Source organism: Equus przewalskii, chromosome 5 (assembly GCF_037783145.1).
Source record: "Equus przewalskii isolate Varuska chromosome 5, EquPr2, whole genome shotgun sequence".
Taxonomy (NCBI): domain Eukaryota; kingdom Metazoa; phylum Chordata; class Mammalia; order Perissodactyla; family Equidae; genus Equus; species Equus przewalskii.
This window is the reverse complement of record NC_091835.1, coordinates 11,582,784-11,605,309: the sequence shown is the minus strand read 5'-3', so window position 1 is coordinate 11,605,309 and position 22,526 is coordinate 11,582,784. Positions and strand designations below refer to the sequence as shown.

The 22,526-nt window shown below is 39.7% G+C and overlaps 1 protein-coding gene across 2 annotated transcripts in view; it reads left to right on the top strand.

The window, feature by feature from the left end:
- The window catches only part of FARSB (phenylalanyl-tRNA synthetase subunit beta), a 74,162-nt gene that overhangs the window by 21,720 nt on the left and 29,916 nt on the right, over positions 1-22,526 (top strand). For both annotated transcript variants that reach the window (XM_008514379.2, XM_070619949.1), the window contains exons 11-15: positions 2,207-2,268; positions 2,549-2,756; positions 3,256-3,336; positions 7,861-7,953; positions 11,558-11,675. In XM_008514379.2, coding sequence (XP_008512601.1) covers positions 2,207-2,268; positions 2,549-2,756; positions 3,256-3,336; positions 7,861-7,953; positions 11,558-11,675 — 562 coding nt within the window. The remainder of the gene's footprint in view (positions 1-2,206; positions 2,269-2,548; positions 2,757-3,255; positions 3,337-7,860; positions 7,954-11,557; positions 11,676-22,526) is intronic.

The window sequence follows — 22,526 nt, the reverse complement described above, 5'->3', positions numbered from 1 at the left end:
CTCATGATTCTATTGGTCACCTGGGTAATTCTTCCCATCTGGGCTGGCTTGGCTAATCTCTGCTGGGCTTCCTCATATATAGTCAGCTGGTTGGTGGCCAGAAGCTGGATGACCTGGGATGGCCTCACTTACATGTCTGCCTGGCTGTGGGGTTCAGTGTCTCTCATCATCCAACAGGCCAGCTTGGGCTTCTTTACCTGGTGGTTGCAGGATTCCCAGCAGCAAGAGAGCACGTCCGGTGTTCAAGTACTTTTACGCGTGTCTTCTTGGCCAAAGCCGGTCATTTTGGGGGGAGAAATAGACTCTATTTCCTGACAGGAGGACCTGCAGTGCATTCCAAGACCATGGATGCAGAGAGGAAGAATTTAAGGCCATTTATACAATTTACCACAATAATAGTTGGGATTAGCCAGAGATAGCTTTTTAGTCTGTTTTAAAATAATGTCTGATTGGAGGAAACTTTTTTCTTTCTAATAGGAAGAATTCTCAGGTCTTAATAAAAGTGAAATATGTACATTTGGGGAGAAAAAGAAACATATCTTAAAATTTGCTTGACTTTTCCCCTCATGTAGATAATTCCTTGAAATCATTTACTTTTGTATTATTAAGAGCTTTCGTAAATTTGAAACAGTGGGCCTTCTGAAAAGGAGTATTACATTGGCGTTTCATCATTTGTTCATTTATTTTCTTCCAAGGTTAGATTAGAACAGCTCTTCTCAGATATCCTCCCAGAAGAGAAGGATCCTTTGCCTCTGGGGAAAGTTGATTCTTCCTCACGTGAAATGGCATATTTTTTCAAACACTGAAAGTTCTTTCCTAGTCTTCTGTTATTTCATATAAAAGAATAGAGATTGGAGTAAGGGAACCAGAGGAGATAATAAGTGGCAGGTGGTCAGAGAGCCTGATGGTTAATTGTGTGAGCTTTGGAATTAGGCTGCTTGAACTTGTTTATTAATTCATTAATTCATTAGTTCATTTGTTACTTCACACATGCAGGCATTTATTCATTAACTGTATACCAATTGCTTATTATCTGACAAGGGGTTTGTCAGCAATGGGAATACAGTAACACCAGAGCTCAGCAGCTTACCATTGTGATCTGGGACTAGTTATTAATCTAAAACTCAGATTCTTGTCTGTAAAATGAGAATCTTAATAGCAGGTGTTGTGAGGGTTAAGTTAAGATTCTTTTAAAAATGTGTCTTGTACTGTTTAGCTCATATCAGCTGTTCACTAGAGGTTTGTCATTACTTTTGCAAGCATTAGGATGTAGTCCAGTGCTTCTCAAACTCTAATGTGCATTCGCATCACCTGGGGATCTTGATGACATTCAGATTCAGCAAGTCTCGTGTAGCTGCCACTGGCTCTAAAGGCCTGAGAGTCTGCATTTCTAACAAGCACTCAGGTGCTGACGATGCTTCTGCTCTGAGAACTGCCTTTTGCATAGCACGGCTCTGGCCCCTTGTCCTTACTTGAGTCCAAACAGGTTTATGGCCTTTATGCTAGTGCCGGTTATACTTTTGAGAGTAATTTGGTGATAAGAAATACTCATAGATATCTTCCCAAAGGTACTGAAAAGCCTGGATTTTATGTGTGTGTGTCTTCCTGCCTAACATTGTAGAGTTATGTACCGTTTGAGAAGGAGTGAATACCAATTCATGAGATGCTCCCAGCACTACTGTCTCTAGGAGCAGACAGATAGCTAGGACTTGGGGTGTGGTTGCATTTCCCCAACTGGAAAAATGATAAGAAAGGAATGTCGTCATAACACTCCTAGACTTAGCATGGTGGCTAGTATATTGTGACACTTGACTTATTCTTCCTTGGTCATAAACACCTGCTTGCCTGAGGTGAGACTGAAAGTCTTCAGGGTTTATAAGCATTTTAGAAATGATGTAACACACCAGTGTTGGACTAAAGAGAATGGTGACTGACCATCGAAAAGAGAAAAAGGTTTGGCATTTTATATTATTTCCAAGCAATTCCGTTTGTCTAGAAAGTAGAATGTTCATATATGAATATAATATAGCAAATTTATTCCTCCATAATAATGTTTTGAAACACCAAGTTTATTTTCACTGTCTGGCTCTGATGACAGTTTCTTGGTACGGTAATGAAACTGCAACAACAATGAATTGAGTTAGAAAGAGGTAACACTGTATGTGATGGGGGATGATTTAAGCTGCTCAAACTCTCTTTCTTGAAGGAACTGGCTTACCGAAAGGAGATGGTGAGGGCTGACCTAATTAACAAAAAAGTTGGAATCAGGTATGCTCTGAAAACTTCTCTTATTTATTTACTGTTGGAGAGAATTCAAGAATGAAGTGCACACAAGACTATTTAACTTTTCCTAAGAGAATGCTTGGGGAGGGTTTTGATACCCCTCAGACTAAGAGAATTGATGACAGAACTTCAGTTAGGATGTCTGGTGTCTAATAGAATTCAAAAAGAAACATTACTATTTCAGGTAGTAGCATACTCTAAAATAAAATGAAAACATGTTTTAAATAATCCAGTGAAGTTTATGGTTTGTACATTCCTATTTCAGAGAAACTCCAGAAAATCTTGCCAAGCTTCTGACCAGGATGTGTTTAAAGTCAGAAGTCATAGGCGATGGGAATCAGATTGAGATTGAAATCCCTCCGACCAGAGCTGACATTATCCATGCGTGTGATATTGTAGAAGATGCAGCTATTGCTTATGGATATAACAACATTCAGATGACTCTCCCGAAAACATACACCATAGCTAATCAAGTAAGACTGCACCCTTAAATAAACACTCCTTATTGTTAGAAACTGATTACTGAATGCCAGGAAGGCTTCGAGAAAAACAGAACATAGGAATTAAGCAGTATTTGGACATGCTCTGCTATGAGAGGCATTTGCTATGGAGAGGATACAAAACAGATGTCTAGCTGATTAGAGTAAGTGAAAACCTGTGATGATTAGTTCTTTGAAGAAAGACAAGTTTTGAATTTGGAGCCTTGTTGAGTATCTACCTGGGAGATTCATTTTCTCAACCTGGGCCTGAAGGCAGAAGCTGTGTGGCGGAGGTGAAGGGGGGCGTTTGTACATTTGTGTCGGAGTATTGGGGTTGTGAAGTAGGGGTGGGGGGGTGGGGAAATGGTACTAGCACTAATAGTAAGGACGGAAGGGTGGTTTCCTTCTAATGACGTTCTGTATAAATCTCTTTTTTTAAAAAAACAGGAAATTTTATTGAGGTGAAATAAAGTAATTTTTTTGTTTTTTTCAGTTTCCTCTTAATAAGCTCACAGAACTGCTAAGACATGACATGGCAGCCGCTGGATTCACTGAGGCACTTACCTTTGCTCTGGTATGTCTTACTTGCTTTTTCTACTCAGCTGATTATTTACTTTGAATCTCTGAATTACTGATTTTTTACAGGAATTTATAAAATCTAGACTGCTAAAATTTCCGGGTTCTGGAAGAATAACTTTGTTACTTGAGATTGTACAATTTCTGGTGAAGAAAGGTTGAAGATTTCTTTTTTCAGTCACACAGAAATATGAAGGACAAAAATAGTGTCTTAAATGACAGATGAAAATGTGTTTTATAGTTTTCATGTAAGGATTGAGAGATCACAATGGATTTCAAAACCAAATTTATTATGTTAGAATTTTTAGTCTTGATTTGGTTGTGGCTGTGCCCACTAGATGCCGCCCTGGTTAAGGGCTTGTGGACTGTTCCACATTAAACTTATTTCTTTGTCTTTGAACATGTTCACAAACATTTGCTTTGAGTTGAAAAGCTGACATAAAAGGCCTAAATCAGGAAATGAATTTTATTACAGAATCAGAAGGAAATCCCCCTCCCCCACCGGATTGACCATTTGCAAAGAATAAAATGTGTATGCGATTTGTAGCTCCCTTTTCTCTCTTGCCGAGCATTTCTGTGGTGCCTGCAGTGTAGTTCTTGAATATTCAAGTAAGTTGCAGCTTAATCGTGTAGGGCAAAACACAAAACAAAACAAACAAAAACAAGCAAAAAATCTCCTCCTTTTTCTCCTTCCAATTCAAGTCGCCCTAAAATTCTCAGTCTTGCAGAGTTTTTACGGAAGGCGGTAGGGGAGTTACTGCCAGTACATGGAGACTCGGTAAGCAGATGCAGCCGTTCTCACGTCACTGGATCGAGCACTTGTAATTCATAGGATGTCACCGTCGGAAGGGACCTTACAGATCTAGTTGAACCCCTTCATTTTTCTGACTTAGAGATCATATATTCAACATTGATGGAGCATCTCTTGTATACTAGGCATTGTACCAGTGAGTACCTGCTGAGTACCAATGAGTACCAATGTACCAGTTGTACCTGAGGCTGAGAGAGGATAAGTACCTAGCAAAGTTTACACAGATAGCAGGAGAACTGCCACCAGAATCCTGGCCTTTTGACTTGAGGAGCAGTGCTCTCTGTTGTCTCATCCTGTGTACGCTAGGTTGGTAGCACCATATCATTCATATATATACCCACACGCACATCCACATCCACAATCATGAGCATCAATGATTTCATGTAAAATGAAATACAAAAGGTAGTACTGAGACATGTATTTCATTTTTTAAAATTATATTAAGTGGTACAGGGTAGATTTTAAAGGATGGAACTTTATAGAACCGTGTAGAGTAAACCATAAGAATTCCCCCCCAACTTCAAACCCTATTTTCCTCCCCAGAACTAACTGCTGTTAAAACTTTGGCATGTGTTTTTCCCTGCCCTTTTAGATGAGCAGAGCATTTTGATTTTGTGACTGTGTAGCCCCACACATCTCGGGGGAGCACGTACTCTGCCTCCTGCCTCAGAACTGCTCTGCAGGGAGAGTTATCCTGTGTCAGGGGCTTTATATACGTGAATCCATCTCTCAGTGCAGCCCTGTGAAGTATGTGTTCCTGTCTATTCAGCGGTTAATTTAGGTAACTTTCCCCACTCCACACAGCCACTGGGCTGTGGGCCAGGGATTCCCCTCCAGGCCTGTCTGCACCCAAGGCCTGCGACTGAACTGCCCATCAGTCTGGTCAGCTGTCCTAGGTCCCTTTAATACATTGTTTATCACCGTGGGGAAAAGGAATGACGTGCTAGAGTTTCAGATTTGTAGTAATAGTTTTCCTGTAGGAATCTCAACATTAATACTATTTATAAAGTTACGTACTTTATGAGCAAATTTCAGCATCACTGCGCCTTGTATCTCATTTTGCACAAGAATAACAGCACTGCTTTCCCTAAAACCCAGCCCTTGACTTCCCAAGTATCAGTAGTTCACATCTCATCGTTAGGATATTTGCTGCGTCTGCATACTAGCTGTAATATTTTCTTTTTTTTTTTTTTTTTTTTAAAGATTTTATTTTTTCCTTCTTCTCCCCAAAGCCCCCCCGGTACATAGTTGTGTATTCTTCGTTGTGGGTTCCTCTAGTTGTGGCATGTGGGACGCTGCCTCAGCGTGGTCTGACGAGCAGTGCCATGTCCGCGCCAGGATTCGAACCAACGAAACACTGGGCCGCCTGCAGCAGAGCGCGCGAACTTAACCACTCAGCCACGGGGCCAGCCCCTGTAATATTTTCTTTTAAATTAGCCCACTTTTAAAACTAAATATCTACGTTAGCCTTATTCTAAGAATAATGTCTGTAAAAATTTGGGGCTTCATTTACTTGTTATAGTTTTTCTAATACTTTAAAATAAACATAAATATTCCCACTTTAGAAACATTCCTTCCTGTATACTAGCTACTGCCACTTCAGGATACCTTGATTTAAACTGCTGCTCATCTCTGTACCTTATCGTCCATCATCATAATGAAGTGCAAGCTCACTCAGATACCTCGCCGCATTGCCATGTGTCCGTGGAGCCTTTTTCTTTTATACAGACAGTACTAGTTCTGTTTGAGAGTAGATTGCATCATGTAAATTGCATGTCCTAATTAACTGATCACATTATATCTGAATCTTGTTACAAAAACTCCTCCAACTGTGGAGAAAAAATAGTTATTCCCAGCACACCTGCCTCCACTGACCACCTCTGCAGCCATGCAGAGCAGCAGCTTTTTTCTCCTGTGCCTTGATTTGGCTTCAGGATCCTTCTCAAGAAAGCGTGGCAGGGGGGCTGGCCCCGTGGCCGAGTGGTTAAGTTCGCGCACTCCACTGCAGGCAGCCCAGTGTTTCGTTGGTTCGAATCCTGGGCGTGGACATGGCACTGCTCATCAGACCACGCTGAGGCAGCATCCCACATGCCACAACTAGAAGGACCCACAACGAAATATACAACTATTTACCGGGGAGCTTTGGGGAGAAAAATAAAATCTTTAAAAAAAAAAAAGAAAGCGTGGCAGGAATCGTTAGAACTGGCATTGGGAGGCCAGCCCGGTGGCACAGAGGTTAAGTGCACATGTTCCACTTCTCAGTGGCATGGGCTTCACCAGTTTGGATCCTGGGTGCGGACATGGCACTGCTTGGCAAAATGCCATGCTGTGGTAGGCATCCCACATTTAAAGTAGAGGAAGATGGGCATGGATGTTAGCTCAGGGCGAGTCTTCCTCAGTGAAAAAAAAAAAAGAGATTGGCAGTAGTTAGCTTAGGGCTAATCTTCCTCAAAAAATGAACTGGCATTGGCATAAGACAAATCTAAATGCATGCTTTTTTCCTAAGTGAAATACAGACCAACTAGGCCTTGACCATTTTGTAGAACAGTGCAATGAGCGTATCACCTAACATGGGAAAACAGTTGAGTAATCTGATGGGATGTCAGTTTTCATGTTAAGTTTTAAACTCTTGCACAAAATTAGCATTAGTATACGTGATCATTGTTTATTCTTAGTAACGATTTATTGGTCATTGTCATTGTTAATATTTTTTGAGCGCCTAGTTTGTGCTGGGTACTTTACTTGCATTATCTTATTGTTTCATTTCTTGTTAGACTTGATATGTCTTGTAGACGGGAGTTTTATTTTCATAGCTTCTGCCTGTCGTGGTTTTTGTGTGTGACACGCATCTTTCTCTTTTTGGTGGGCATACGCACAGGCGTTAAATGATGTGGTAGGAAGAATGTTGGGCAGAGTTCAGGCCACTTGAATTCTGTTCTCAGTCCTACCGTCCTATGCAAGTCAGTCGGGATTCAGCAGGGATTACGACGGTAGTCAAAATGGAAAGCCATAGGAACACCAAGGAGGGAGAGAGAATTTCCTTCTTTTTTTTTCTTTTCTCCCCAAAGCCCCAGTACATAGTTGTATATCCTAGTTGCATGTCCTTCTAGTTCTTCTGTGTGGGATGCTGCCTCAGCATGGCTTGATGACTGGTGTGTAGGTCTGCGCTCAGGATCCGATCCAGGGAATCCTGGGCCGCTGAAGCAAAGCACACAAACTTAACCATTATGCCGCTGGGCCCACCCCGAGAGAGAATTTCTGACTGGAGTCACTAGGGATATGTTTATGAAAGAGGTGGAAGAGATGTCATTTAAGGAGAGCCTTGGGGGAGGGCCGCAAGAAGGGTGCGGAGGTATTTCAGGTAAAGGTAGGGAAAAGCATAAGGTTCAGGTGTGGGTAGGGCAGGGTAGGAGTTTACACTGGTGATGTCAGTGGCAGGCTCTTAGGGAGGGCCCGAGTACAGACACACCACCATCTCCATGTGAAAGATGGACTGTAGCTCTGTATCATGGCTAGAACATGTCGTAAGAGAGCTATTAATGTTAAATGGCATCTGCTGTGGGCCTGAATTAATTAATATGTTTATTCTTAGCTTATTAACTTACTGATTTATATATAGAGTCTGCATCGCAAGGAGATCCTAAGTTGACTTTTTATATTAACTTTAGTCATTGCTTCTCCATGCTGATCTATTTTGTGTGTACTTCTTAGTGTTCCCAAGAAGATATTGCTGATAAACTCGGTGTGGACATTTCTGCAACGAAGGCAGTCCATATAAGTAATCCTAAAACAGCTGAGTTTCAGGTAAGAATTTTAAGTAGATAAGAGTTTGGATAAAAACTGAGACGCAGTACATGAATTATGAAAAGTCTCTCTAGTTAGTAATACCTCAGATGGCAAAATCTTAGAGCTTTTTAAAAAAATCTCTTCTTGGATAAGTTTATAGTTGGTTCTTACATACTTTGCTGACAAAAATCCTTAAAACTTATAATCTTTTCTTGATTTAACTTTATAGGTGATTCTTGCTTTCTGCTATCTAGCCCATTCTTTCTTATCTGAAGTTTCCGTTTCATAATTGATTTTTTAAATACTATTCTCAGATTTCATCTCTTTTCCACTCATTAATAACAAATGAATCAACACCTGTTCCCAGTACATCCGTTAAGTCATTCACCTCAAAATTAGTCATTACATCAGTTCTTGACTATGCTGCCTGTGTCTTTCATTATAATTGTCTAGTTTATTGGCAGTTTTGTGTAGAGTTTAGGCATATTTAAATGAGAATGATATTACCTTAATAGTAAATGTTAAATGATTTATATTATAGATTAGGATATTTAACTATAAAAAAAGAGCATTTCATGGTTATAATATCTTTGCTTATTAATGACTTCAGTCATGTCATCTCTTTCATACTAATAGCTCTTGTTCTGTTTTTCTTGCATATACAATTCTATATGGTTTTTGTTTTGTTTTGTTTTTGAGAGTAAGATTGGCCCTGAGCTAACATCTGTTGCCAAACTTCCTCTTCTTGCCTGAGGAAGACTGTCCCTGAGCTAACATCTGTGCCAGTCTTCCTCTAGTTTGTATGTGGGTCACTGCCACAGCATGGCTTGATGAGCAGTGTGTAGGTCTGCCCCCAGGATCCAAACCTGTGAACCCTGGGCTGCTGAAGTGGAGCACACAAACTCAACCATTACACAACTGGGCCGGCCCTCTCTATTGGCTTTTTTTAACCCAGGCTTTAGAGAAAATCATGTCTTCTAGAATCAAGGGGAATCTTAGGATTGGAAGGAAATGTTTTAGGAAAGCTACTGCTATTGTAAAGTGTCTGAAAATATTTTCTAGATTTTTATCTGAATTATCTGATGATTCAGTAGATATTATCTGAAAATATAAAAATATCTATTTTGTATAAGTGGGAAGAAAAACACAGTAAATGTGACTATAAATAGCTGTGGCTTAGCACATTTAAGAATCAATATTTCTGTGTAAATACATTAGAGATGAAAGTCTGTCTTCTAGACTTGGTAGATTGTACATTTCACTCCTGCTTCACCAACACATATGTCCTACTATTATTAATGTGGTTCTAGGTTTATTATGTATTTATGGTTAAATTAAATGTAAAGTTGTTTATGGACTTGTAACTCGATTTATTGTCTAAGCCCACTCTTTCTTCTACATAATTCTTAACTTTGGGAAGAATTTTCATTGTTCATATTTTCCCAGTTGTCTCAATTTTTTTTAATTGTTTGATTTGGGATTCAAATGAGGTTCGTTCATTAAAGTTGATTGATGTGCTTAATCTCCAGGTTGTTCCTCCATCCATCCATATCTCTGTGTTTCTGTCTCTCTCTCTTCCTTTCACTTGTTTGTTGAAGGAACTGGGCCATTTGTCTTGTAGAGTTGTCACATTGAGGATACTGCTGAATACATTCCCTTGGTCTCCTGTATTTCAAATAAATTGGTAGTTAGATTGAGAAGGTTGATTAGATTCAGGTTTGATTTTGTGTGTGTGTGTGTGTGTGTGTGTGTTGCCATAGGTATTTTGAATAAGCAGATAAAGCTTATCTATTAAAAAAACTAAGAAAAATTATTCACAAAGGTAGCTTGTTTAGACTACTTATTCCAATAAGTTAAGCTTCTTTCTTTTAACATTGTAGCTTTGTTTCTATGAATAGTCTGGGCACTTTCTCTCCAGTTGGGAAAGTGAACGATATTTCAGAAAGCACCAAGTCCAAGGCTAATAGCAGCTTGCGGGTAAAGTGAATGTGACAGGGATGATCTCTTCTTCTCGACACGGGGTAGGGACTGGCTGCTACTTGTGCAGGACTTAGGAGGAGCTGCCAGTTTTAGCTAGGGTGGGCAGGGCCGGGCTCTCTGGGGAAGACCTGTGAGCAGAGACTTGAGGGAAGTGAGACGGCCGCATGCGAGTCTGGAGGAAGCGTGTCTGAGGCTGAGGAAAGAGCACGTGTGGGGGCCTGAGATGGAAACCTGCTTGCGGCGTGTGACTGGAGCGCAGTAAGCAGGGGGAGCAGCAGGCACTGAGGTTGCCAGGGGCCAGCGCCAGGTGCACAGAGGGCCCCCTGTAGGGCATGGGTGCGATTCGAAATGTGATAGAAACCTGGTGGAGATTTTGAGCAGGGGGCTCCATGATCTGATGTAGATCTTAAAGTGTCTTCCTGTGCGGAGAATAATGGACCATAAGGCGGCGGGAGGGGAAGCAGAGAAGCCAGCTTAAGAAGCTCATGCAGTGGTCTGGGCAAAAGATAACGGTGTTAGAGTCTGACTGCAGAGCCCAGACTCGTAACGATGATGTCATACCACTGCTCATGAAACCCTTCCGGTAACATGATGTGTTGGAAGCTAACGTATCTCCTGTAGCTTAGAATGAGAAATTTATTTCACAGACAAAAGCAGAGAAGTTTTACCTTTTTTTTTTTTTTTAAGAACTAGGACTGGTATTTGTATTTCTTATGAATAGTAAGAATGAAATAACTATATATGTTTTCCTGTTAGTTTTGGTACAAGCTGAAAACTACGCTGTCAGCCTGCACATAGCAGCTGCTTTTTTTTTTTTTTTTGTGAGGAAGATTGGCCCTGAGCTAACATCTGTGCCAGTCTTCCTCTATTTTGTTTGTGGGATGCTGCCGTAGCATGGCTTGATGAGCGGTGTGTAGGTCCACGCCTGGGCTCTGAACTGGTGAACCCTGGGCTGCAGAAGTGGAGTGTGTGAACTTAACCACTATGCCACCAGGCCAGCCCTGCATGGTTTTTTTTAGTGCCTACAGATTTGTATTCTGTTTTCCTCATTGTCCTGATATTTTAATTGCATTTACATTTTGCCTTGTCCTGGTTTTTAAAAATTTGGTCAATTCATATTTAATTGATTTAAATATTTGTTTCTTTTTTTTCTCTTTTTTTATTGAGGCAACATTGGTTTATAATATATAAATTTCAGATGTATGTCATATTTCAATTTCTGTGTAGACTACATCAAATACCTACAAATATTTGTATTTCTTTTAATCTACTTCAGTTACTTTGTGAAATGAAGCAGGATATGAAAATTTCTATATTTTAAATCTTGAAGGCTAACTATAATTTAAAAAAATGGTAATAAAATAACCAATCCTCGGTAGGAGCAATTATATTTAAATTATAGTTTTTCACTTATTCTTTTAATCAAATTTATGATTTATCATTTTGTAAGTTTGGGAGCTTGAATATTTCCAGTTCTTTTAGTGTCCTGGAATTAAAAATTGAAAATGACTTGGGTATTTAGGCCTCACATTTTTCAGAAGTGTCTTCCTGTGAGGCCATGGAGTCTTTCCACTTTGTCTTCAACCCAGTCTGTCTGTCTGGTTCCTGTCTGGTCAGTGCAGTTTCACGTCTTCTCCTGTAGGTGGCACGCACTACCCTTCTTCCTGGCCTCCTGAAGACCATCGCAGCGAATCGGAAGATGCCCCTTCCTCTGAAACTGTTTGAAATCTCTGACATTGTAGTGAAAGATTCCAGCAGAGGTAAGAGTGAAGTCATTTTTATTCGTATACTTAAAGCATGTTTTTATTGCGAAAATTTCAACTGTATATAAAAGTAGAGAATGTAGTATAATTATCCCTGTGAATCCAGGACCCAGCTTCATTAGTTATCAACACGTGGCCAGGCTTCTTTCATCTATATGTATGCCAACCCACTTCCCCACCTTATTTTAATGTGAGTCCTAGACATCATATCATTTCATCAGACACTTTCGTAGGTATTTCTAAAAGATAAGTCCTACTGCTTTTTTTTTTAATAGCACTATTACCAATCTTATTACCATCAAATATCCGGGTAGTATTTAAATTTTCCCAATTGTTTCATAAATCTAATTCTTATGATTGATTTATTTGAATCAGTCCAAGCAAGGTCTAGATATTTGATTATCTTTCTTATTTTTTTCAATAGAAAGCAAATTTTAAAAGAATTTAATAATATTTATGAAGAGCCCTATTAAAACCTCAACTTGAAAAGCACTATGAAATATTTTTTTTATATCACATGATTTACATGCATATCATTGTAATGTTATTGATATCTTGTCATTCTAGTTTAGCAGGGACTATTCAGTCACTGTTGTACCAACGATTATAAGTGTGTTTTACCAGTTTTTATTTCTTCTGAGTATGGTCTGGATGTGTCAGTACAGCAAGGTGCTTGGCCCAATATTTGGAGCACAGTGGTTATTTAATAAATATATTTAGTAAGTACTTAAACCTGACCGCCAAGGAAGTCTGTCTCATTGAGACTTCCCATGTCTTCAGACTTAACACCAGTCTGACTGACTGTTTGGAGCTGCATGTGTGGCCATCTCTTGGTGAGCGGTGCCCTCGAATAACTACACTGCTGGCAGTGTTTCTTTGGTTCCCTGGATGTAACAGTTGAAGTCCCAGAGGTATTTGCTCAGTGAGCCTTACTCTAGACGCCACAGATTCAGAGTGTTCTTTTGGATCAGTTGACAAAAGCGGAGGCCTTTTCCTCCATTTCTCCTGAGGAGGATGCTATCGTCTCATTCTAACTACCAAGAGTGGTCAAGAACTGTTGGCAGTAGATCGGCCTGTCTTAGGAAGTGGATACCATAGAGGTGTGAGCGCCTTGCTTGTCTGTACATGGACTGTCCACGGCAAACTCTTCAGCCAAGGCTGGGTTCCATCTGCTCGCCAGTGTGCAGCCTGTCTTCAGTTAATAGCATCACCTTACATTTGTATGGGGCTTTTTACTTTTCAAAAGAATTTTTTAAAGAGGAAAATTTTTCTCTTTTGATTGTTAAAACATCTCTATGAGGCAGATGGGACAAAATATTGTCCTCGTTTAATATATAGGAAAATTAAGACAGAAAAATGGTCATTTGCCCAAGCCTGCCTAAAATATTGAACTTAGAGCTAGGACCAGAATTTTGGTCTCAAGTGCACATATCCTTAGAGAATTAAAGTTTATTTTCATGTCAGTCTTTGTAGAATTTTTCTTGGGTGGTAAATTTGCTGTAACAAAAATCAGAAAACATTTTTAGTGCCATCTGCAAATAGTTTTGAAGGTTCTTGTACCTCAAATCATCCACTGGCACAGGTAATTGAAAATTTGTTATAATTCCAATGTCAAATTTTTCTGTTAACTTTGACTTGTTTTCTTTCATCTTAGTTCTTTAAGTTTTATGTTTTGATCCTTGGTGATTCATTCAAATTTATAAATATAGGATTAGGTTAATTACACTAGGTTTCCTCAAAACTTTTGTAATACAGTTTCAGGAGTAGGCGTCTTCCCTGTTTGCAGGGGCTCCCTCCAGGGCTCTGCAGGGCTGGGCATGCTCACACCAGGTGGCTCAGGGTCTGCAGGGTGGGGCTCAGGAGCAAGCTGGAGTCCCCCCAGTTGCCACAGGGAAGCTTTCCCAGTCGGCATGGGGCTCTTTTTTGCAATCTGAGGGGGTGGGGGTGCCTTTGCTGTTTTTCTTTTCTTCTGTTTGTAGGAAGGTGGAAGGCCCAGGCCTAGACTTCACTCTGCCCCACGGCCTGTGCTTGGCGATAACCCCTATTGAGAAAGAGCTCTTCTTAAGCATTGGTGCTGTAGGCCATTGTGTGACAAATCCTCCTGGTGATAACCCCAGAAACCCAGTCTGTATGCCTTTAACTCAAAGATTTGTGTTCCTGATGCACTTTGTTGCATCAGGAAGGAGAGTTCTCATCTCCCTGGCAGACCCCTTTTATACCTGTTTTTGGTTGTGACTATTCTGTATTTCTCCATTGATCCATTTCCATCTGATACTGCTTTGGGCTTTTGTCTTGCACCATTATGGTTTATTCTTTTTCTTTAAAATTTTCTGTCATATCAATGGGATTGGAGGAGTGAGAGGAGGTAAAAGTGCTCAGGAAGTCCACCATCTTGAGAACATAGATTTGCTTTAATTTCCTTGGAGTGTTTCCTGTTTAGGTAGGCCTGGATTTCATTTCATAACAAAAGCAGCTTTCGGATGGATTGTTCTAACTGTGTACGTGTGGACTCCCTACCTGTCATCTGGTGTACTTGGAGGACTCTACAGGAGACGTGGCGCTGTAGAGACACTGCAGCCAGAGAGCCGGGCTTTCGCTCGTGGTTCTGCCACTTGCCAGCTGCTTAACTTTGAACAATTTGTTTAATCTCTCTGTGCTTCAGTTTCCTCATCTGTACAATGAGAATGATGATAACACTTATTTCATTAGATTTGTCATAAGGATTAAATGAAATTTTATTTTGTTTTCTCTCTTTTTTTGTTTTTAGTTTTTTTTGGGGGGGGGAGGGACATTGGCCCTGAGCTACATCTATTGCCAATCTTCCTCTTTTTTTTTTTTTTTTAAAGATTTTATTTTTTCCTTTTTCTCCCCAAAGCCCCCCAGTACATAGTTGTGTATTCTTCGTTGTGGGTTCCTCTAGTTGTGGCATGTGGGACGCTGCCTCAGCGTGGTCTGACGAGCAGTGCCATGTCTGCGCCCAGGATTCGAACCGACGAAACACTGGGCCGCCTGCAGCGGAGCACGTGAACTTAACCACTCGGCCACGGGGCCAGCCCCCCAATCTTCCTCTTTTTTGCTTGAGGAAATGGCCCTGAGCTAACATCTGTGCCAGTCTTCCTCTATTTTGTGTGTGGGAGACCTCCATAGCATGGTTTGATGAGCGGTGTGTAGGTCCACACCTGGGATCTGAACCAGTGAACCCTGGGCCGTTGAAGCAGAACATGGGAACTTAACTGCTACACCACCAGGCTGGCCCCTGAAATTGTACTTTGAAAAGTTCCAGCCACACAATAAGCACTGTTGGTGTTTGCTCTTGCTTTTTGGGTACAGCAATCCCTAAGGCCAGATACCATCCTGGTCTCTGGGAATTTTCCACTAGAATGACTTGAAAACCTTTGCTGGCTGTTAAAGGGTTAATGTGGCTTTGCTAAAGCACTTGGGGCTCATTTTTATCCTAACCTTTGACTTAATTGGTTTTTCTTCTGTTGTGCACTGTTTTTTTAGAATAACAAAACCAAATTGTGCTAATGTGGGGATTTACTTAAGAAAATAGGAATGTTGTTTTTTGGGTGATTCCTCACCCACTTCTTTTCAATTAATTGAGCACATATGTTTTTACTGTCTCTCAAACCAGTAACCATTTCTCTGTTGGATTTTCATTAGCCTTTTCCTCCTAAATAATCAAACTGTTTTGAAGAGAAGAACTCTAGACCATCCAAAACGAAATGATAGAGTTTTCCAGTTAATATGAAAATGTCCCAATTTTCATTAGTGAGGACAGTACCCATACTACTGGTTCAAAAGGGGTGGAGATGCATGGCAAGAGTGGGCAACACAGTCCCATTCATTGCACTGGTAGAAAAGTATTCTTGAGTTCCTTTTCTTTGCCAGGCACTGCTTAGAATATAAGAGAAGGAGTTGCCAGTCTTGAGAGAGACAGACCAATGAACAGATTCTACAGAGTGCTCCAAGGGAATGTGCAAGGTGCCCTGATAGCACAGAGAAGGGAGTGACAACTGCCACTAAGTTATTCTGTAACATTGAGGAGAAACCCAACACTCAGCCTCATATCACTTTTGTGTAGGCAAGCACATCTTCCAAAATGGAAATGCAAAAGGAATCTCTACTGGATTTCAATATGTGTCCCACAGCTTTTGACCGACGTGCATTCCTGTAAGAGTAAAGACAGACTACTAGCCCCTGTTTTCGCGCTTGACCTCCCTGGACAGTTTCTTATGCTAATGTGGACTTTTGGACTGACCGTCCATGTTGCGAGGCTGTCAGGCTGCCCATTTAGCAATTCAGTCAGGCACACTTCTCAACTCTGAGTCTGACACATTCCAGTTCTTTGAGGCTGAACTAACCACTGCATTCATTGAGTTGTAAGATCCGAAGTTGCTGCATGATTTAAAAATTAGTCATGACTCAGGAGGCTAAGTTGATTTATCCCTTTTCCTGGGCAGAGTGGCATCTGTCTTTGGAACGAGAAGTTAAATGCAGACTCTGCTGTGGGGTAGATTTTCAGCGTTGTAGCAGGAAGTTAGTAGAGGCAGCCCTGAAGCTATCACATCAGGCTGCGCGGTCAGTTACTGGTTGGTTTCAGTTGTTGATACTTTTGTTTTTTCTGTTCCAAGTCGAGAATAACTAAACTATAAACAAAAGAGCAAAAAATTACTTCAGAGGAGCAATTGTGAATTGCTAACCTTCATGCCTAGAAAAGCAACTATATTTTGTGAATTCCAACCTTCTGGCTTTGTACTAAATGCAGATTGAATTCTGCCATCACAGGTTATGCCACAGTGGTCTCTGAGGCTGCCAGTATGCCTAGAAGCTCACAGAAATGGCAGTAGAAAACGCATCACTGGTTGAGTCTAAGTTTAAAAGGAATGATAGACTAAGAAAGAAGGCTAAGTTTGTGAAGTATTTAGAGTGACTTAGATTTAGCGTGATACAATCGTCCGATTGTCAGTTTGACGTGTATTTATGAAGAACTGCCATGCACTTTAGTTTCAACTATTGCATTTAAAGAATTTGGAGTTTTAATAATTATTATGCGGGCTGACCCTGTGGCCGAGTGGTTAAGTTCACACGCTGTACTTCGGCGGCCCCGGGTTTGCCAGTTTGGATCCTGGGTGTGGATCTACACACTGCTCATCAAGCCATGCTCTGGCAGCATTCCACACAGCAGAACTAGAATGACTTACAACTAGAATCTGCAACTATGTACTGGGGCTTTGGGGAGAAGAAATAAAAAGAGGAAGCTTGGCAACAGATGTTAGCCCAGGGCCAATCTTCCTCATCAAAAAAAATATATGTATTATTATAGTTGATGGAATAGGTTGAAGGCCCTTGACCACTCAGAGGGCTCCGGTTACCTCACCTGTGTAAGTAAGCATACCTAACCTCCAGCCTTCGCTTCTCACTCAGACCATTTCTGCTTTCTCCGAAGCCTTGCTGCAGGCCTGGGAGAAGCTGCATTTCCTCTGTCCCCCGAATCACTGTTAAAAGAGTTTCTAAAATTTCACATTCTCCCTGAGGCTTTTCTAAATCAGAGAATGATCTTCTTACCCAGCCTACTTTAGATGTGGAAATCCAGAGTATTTTTTTAACCTTAATTGTAATATATATTTAGGATTCTTGTTCGTTTCTCTCCCTAAACCACCATGGCCGCATGGAGCATAACTGATTCACTGTTCTTTTATGATTCGGTTTGTTCTTTCAATTTGCTGTTGGTTTGTACTGTTCGTGTATCTGTCTTATATTGTAACCTACTAAAATATAGGGGCCAGATCTTTGCAGTTTTTTATATAACTCTTTGCTTGATAAAGAGCTCAATAAAAGCATTTTCATTATGAGCTTGTGAAATACTTCAGCTCTGAGAAATTGTCCATTAATTCTGCCGCTGTCAAATAACAGAAGATTATCTAGTGTCCACATGTGGAATGTGGTTTTCTGAAGAGAGCTTATGTCATCAGTCTGGATTAATCTAATTTTACTACTTCATATTTTTGGCATGTAGAATTTCCAATTAATAATTCAAAAAATATGGATGTAAGGAACATTGACATTAACAGTATTTGAAGTAGCATCATTCGCATATGTGATGGCATCTTAACTGTGTAAATAACATCATTTATAATATAGAAAGTTATTTTAGTACGTTCGGTTCCACATAGTTAAGATCGGCTAACGTGAGTATAATGTGCTCTGTCATGCATTGCATATTTTATTTTTTTAATAGATAAAAATCCATTCCAGGTTTATGTTAACTAAATAAAAGCCAACCCACAAGGATATAGCTTTTTCCTTCATGCATTGAGGTCATAAATTTTTCCTCACATTTGTTTCTTTGCTTTCAGCATTATTTAAAAAAGAAAAATTTGTACTTCAGTGCTATAATTAATAGAAGTGTTGTACAGAAAATTGTTCTTAAGTTTTCTGTTTGTTTTTAAAAATGAAAATATATTTGTAATATCTTTAAGAACTTTCATGAGTATATATTTTTAAGAGTTAATTCTATTCTTTTCATATAAAAAATATATGCATTCAACTTCTCCCTAATCTTGCTCTTAGAATTCCTTGCCAGACATTTTCTATTCGTATGCAACCATATGTTTTACATTTCTACATATAGCCGTGGACACAGATCAATACTGTTCAGTGTTTACACAAGTGGGATTATGCTTTACCTGTTCTAGTCCACACTTTGCTTTTTCCTATGAGCACGCACTGTCCACCTCATTTTTTTAACAGCTGCATAATATTCCATTGTATGGATGCACTCAGATGGTTATGATGAATATTTAGATTACCAGATTTTTGCTAAAATATGCCTGTCACTGTGAATATTTCTACCATTATACAAATATGTATTTTTAGAAATGGAATCGATCAGTCCATAGGTATGCACATTAAATGTTTGCTATCTTGTCACATTCTCTTCTGAAAAGGACTTTTTACAAATTTGCAGTCCTACCAAGGGTGTATAAAGGTTCCTGTTTTCCCACATTAGATATAAATTTTTAAGGAGTATGTCTTCACAGGATTCTTGTAGCCTTTGGGAAGCATTTAGACCTATACTAAAATTCTTCAGGAGATATGTAAAATTTTCAGTAGAAGCTGCGGTCTCTTGGGTACCAATAGTACATAAATTTGTTGGATGGAATAGACTAAAATCAAGGTGCTTTTTCTTTCGTTTCCTGAGCTTTGGCCAGACTGTTAACCTCAAGCTCAGTGCCAGACACTGATCACTCTGGGAGTCTTCTTGGTTCCCGGTGGGCTTTCTCCTCGTGTCTTTATTTGGGCATCTAGGTGAATGTGAGAATAGGGGTGGGAAAGTTCCCTTGGAGACTCTGCCCTTTTCCAGTCTGCAGTATGTATGATAACATAACACCTCTCATTGCTTTTAATCGTTGGTACTTTGATGAAATAGGCAGGAGCCTGTTCTAAAAATTTGAGTTGTATGCAGTAGTCATCTACTAAGGGACATCATGTACCATTCTTTTTTCTTTTAAAAAAAAAAATCACTTGGCACGTCCTCTCAGCATACAGAATGGCGGCCAGCCAGCCCTCCTTTGGTGGTTTAGATCAGCCTCTCCAGGCGGTGCTTTGAAGTCTGGGAAATACATTGGTAATTTAGGCTGACATACTTGGCAGGCCCATTTAAAAAGCAGAATTGTTTGATGGCATGACACAAGAGGTCTGTTAAGTGAATTATAAAGAACTGAGGCATTTCCAACAAACCCTAGTTTTGGCATGGAATTTGAATAGTTCTTATTTTGTGATGTGCAGTCAGTGAACTTCCTGTGATGTAATATGGTCCCTCAGTGCAAAATACTAGGAAATGGGAATTTCACCATACCCAGCAGTTTCTCCGAGGAGGAATGAGTGGAACTGAGTATGTGGTTATTTTCTCTTTTAATTCATTCAGCTACAGTAGAGGGAATGTCTTATCAAGATAGTCTAGAGGGAGTGGTAGCACTTGGGAAATGTGAAAAACCAGCCAGTCAGTGGTGGGAATTGGGAGGGGCACCTAAATAATGAGTTTAATCTAATTCTTATGGTAGGTTTAGTACCAAGCCCTAAAAGTTAGTGGTCTTTCCTAGAAATAGTGCAAAATTGAATCTAAAAATATATGGCTCATTATTGTGTGTGTGCTGTAAACATCCTGAAACCTTTCTTGGAGTATAATTTTTTTAAAGTCCTGTATTTTTTATTGTAGTTTCATTATTCTGATCATCAAAATCATTAATTTGTTTTAAAATTCTAAATCTTTAAACCAGATGTTGCAACTCTTATCAGAAGGATAAGTTTTACATAATTTGGAGATCAGGAAAGAAGTATTCCAAGGCAGAGTTTACCAAAATAAAGCTTCCAGTTTACGTTGCTAAACTCTGGATGGTGGCATTACTGTTGGGCTATTCTCTCTCAGCAAAAATGGACTACAAAGTAGTTTCAGTGTGTGTCTGTGTGTTAAAGTAGAAGCATGTGACACCAACAAATGGGTACCACATGGCAAAGATACCCAGGAGCAAGTCAGTGATATGAAAGGGATAATTTAGTTCTATTTCATTTCATTTTTTTCCCTTCAAGGAGAGAGGGGGAAGGAGAGAGGGAAAGAGAGTGTTCATTCGTTCATTCCTACAGAGGAATCAGCCCCCTCGTTTTAGTTTATGTGCGTGGTTGGTTTAGTGAGGTTTTACTCCTGCCTGGTTTTAATATTAACCTATATTCTTATACCTTCAATTATAGCTTTTAGATACCAAATTTCTTTATCTTTGCAAATGGAAATGGTGGAGAGACTGCAGTACACTACTCACTTTCCTATATCAGCTGGCTCTTGTGCTGACTTAGAACGTGGCCCACTGTCTGGTCCTGGCCTTGTTTAATAGTTATTTGTGTGTACTTACCTCTCTTTCTGGGCCTGATTCACTTAGCCAGAAAAGAATTGCTGAGGGTTTAGTCTGTGCAAGCCCTGTGCTGGCTTTGACCTCTCCCATCTCGGGATACCTAGAGTGGAGAACCTTGAACGTAGTATGTACTAACATGTTACATGGCAAGAACAGTTATTTCTCCATGTGTGTTCAGTCACATGTTTAACTCAGAGTACACTTTCCACGAGTTACAATACTATTGATGGCTAGAAACTTTAGTTGACTGACTTCTAAAAATAATTTATTCCAGTTACTGAACTAGAATTCTTAAATATCATGAAAACTTTTGAAAAGTAAAAACATCTGTTTATCATATTAAGAACATTTCAAGTATGCACATCTTTGACTATATTAAGTAGGAATATATCCATACATAAGTTTGTCTTTATACTTGGATTGTTTGTTTTCATCTAAATCCTCTAGAGATTTAGAGATTTCGTCTAAATCCTTTAGAGATTTAGAGATTTCCATTGTATAGCGGAAAGAACATGGATTTTAGAGTCAGACAATCCTGGTCAAATCCAGGTTTTGTAACTTATTAGCTATGTAATTAATTACAGTTACCTCCAGCCAGTTAGTTTGACTTTGGGCAAAATCTGAGCTTTTGTTTCTCCATCTTATTTCCCCTATTCTATTTTCTAGGGATAATAAAACCTACCTTACATGGTTGTCTTGAAAATAAGATTATAGACAGATTGATAGGTAGGTAGTAAGTACCTTGTACACAGTAATCAGTTAATGTTAGTTTCCCTTTTCCTTTTCCCTTGTTCATGTGCTCACTTTTATATTACTTCAGTGGTAGAAGACATCATCTTAAAAGACCCATGTTTTATTTGGATACCTGGAAGGTAAAAGATACTCTTATGTTTTGTGTCAATTATGGCTAGTAGCTATAATGTATGGGAATAAATCTGGAAGAACTTTTGCTCAATGTGTGTTTATATGAAGCAGCTTTTTATTTTCAGTTTGTTCCTCCAGTTAGACATTTGTTTTTTCTTTCTCTTTTCCTAATTTATTTTATTTTATTTTTTTTCCTTTTTCTCCCCAAAGCCCCTGGGTACATAGTTATATATTTTAGTTGTGGGTCCTTCTAGTTGTGGCATGTGGGATGCTGCCTCAGCGTGGTTTGATGAGCAGTGACAAGTCCGAGCCCAGGATTCGAACCAACGAAACACTGGGCTGCCTGCAGCGGAGCGCGTGAACTTAACCACTCGGCCACGGGGCCGGCCCCTTTTTTCCTAATTTCAAAAGCAAAATGAAGCCAGAATTCATTCAGTGGTTCTGTTAGAGCAGTGGTCTCCTGCAGTATTTATTGAAGGGCCACAAGTGTATATACCTATTATAAAGTTAAATGATCACCAGTGAATTTGAGTCTACCTTTGTATGCTATGCACTTCTCTCTCTTTTTTTAATGAATTTTAATACAAGTTTAGGTTTTTATAACCATCACTACAAGATACAAAACAGTTTTATCACCCCAAAAATGCTTCATGTTGTCCCATTGCAGTCACTTTTTTTCTCCACATCTAACCCAAGGTAACCACCATCACTTCTCTGTTGCTGTAGTTTTGCATTTTCTGGAATGTCATATAAAGGACTCATATTATATTTAGCTTTTTGAGACTGACTTCTTTCATGCAGCATAATGCTCTTGAGATTCATCTAAGTTGTCAAGTCTATCAACGATTTGTTTCTTTTTATTGCTGAGTAGTATTCCATTGTATGGTTGAACCACAGTTTATTTATCTAGTTATCCATCATGGTTCATTTGGATTGTTGCAATTCTTTTTTAAAATACTACATTTTGGGTGTTGACCCTGTGGTGTAGTGGTTAAGTTCGGCATGCTTCATGGGTTCGGATCCTGGGCATGGACCTTCACCATTCATTGGCCATGGTGTGGTGGTGACCCACATA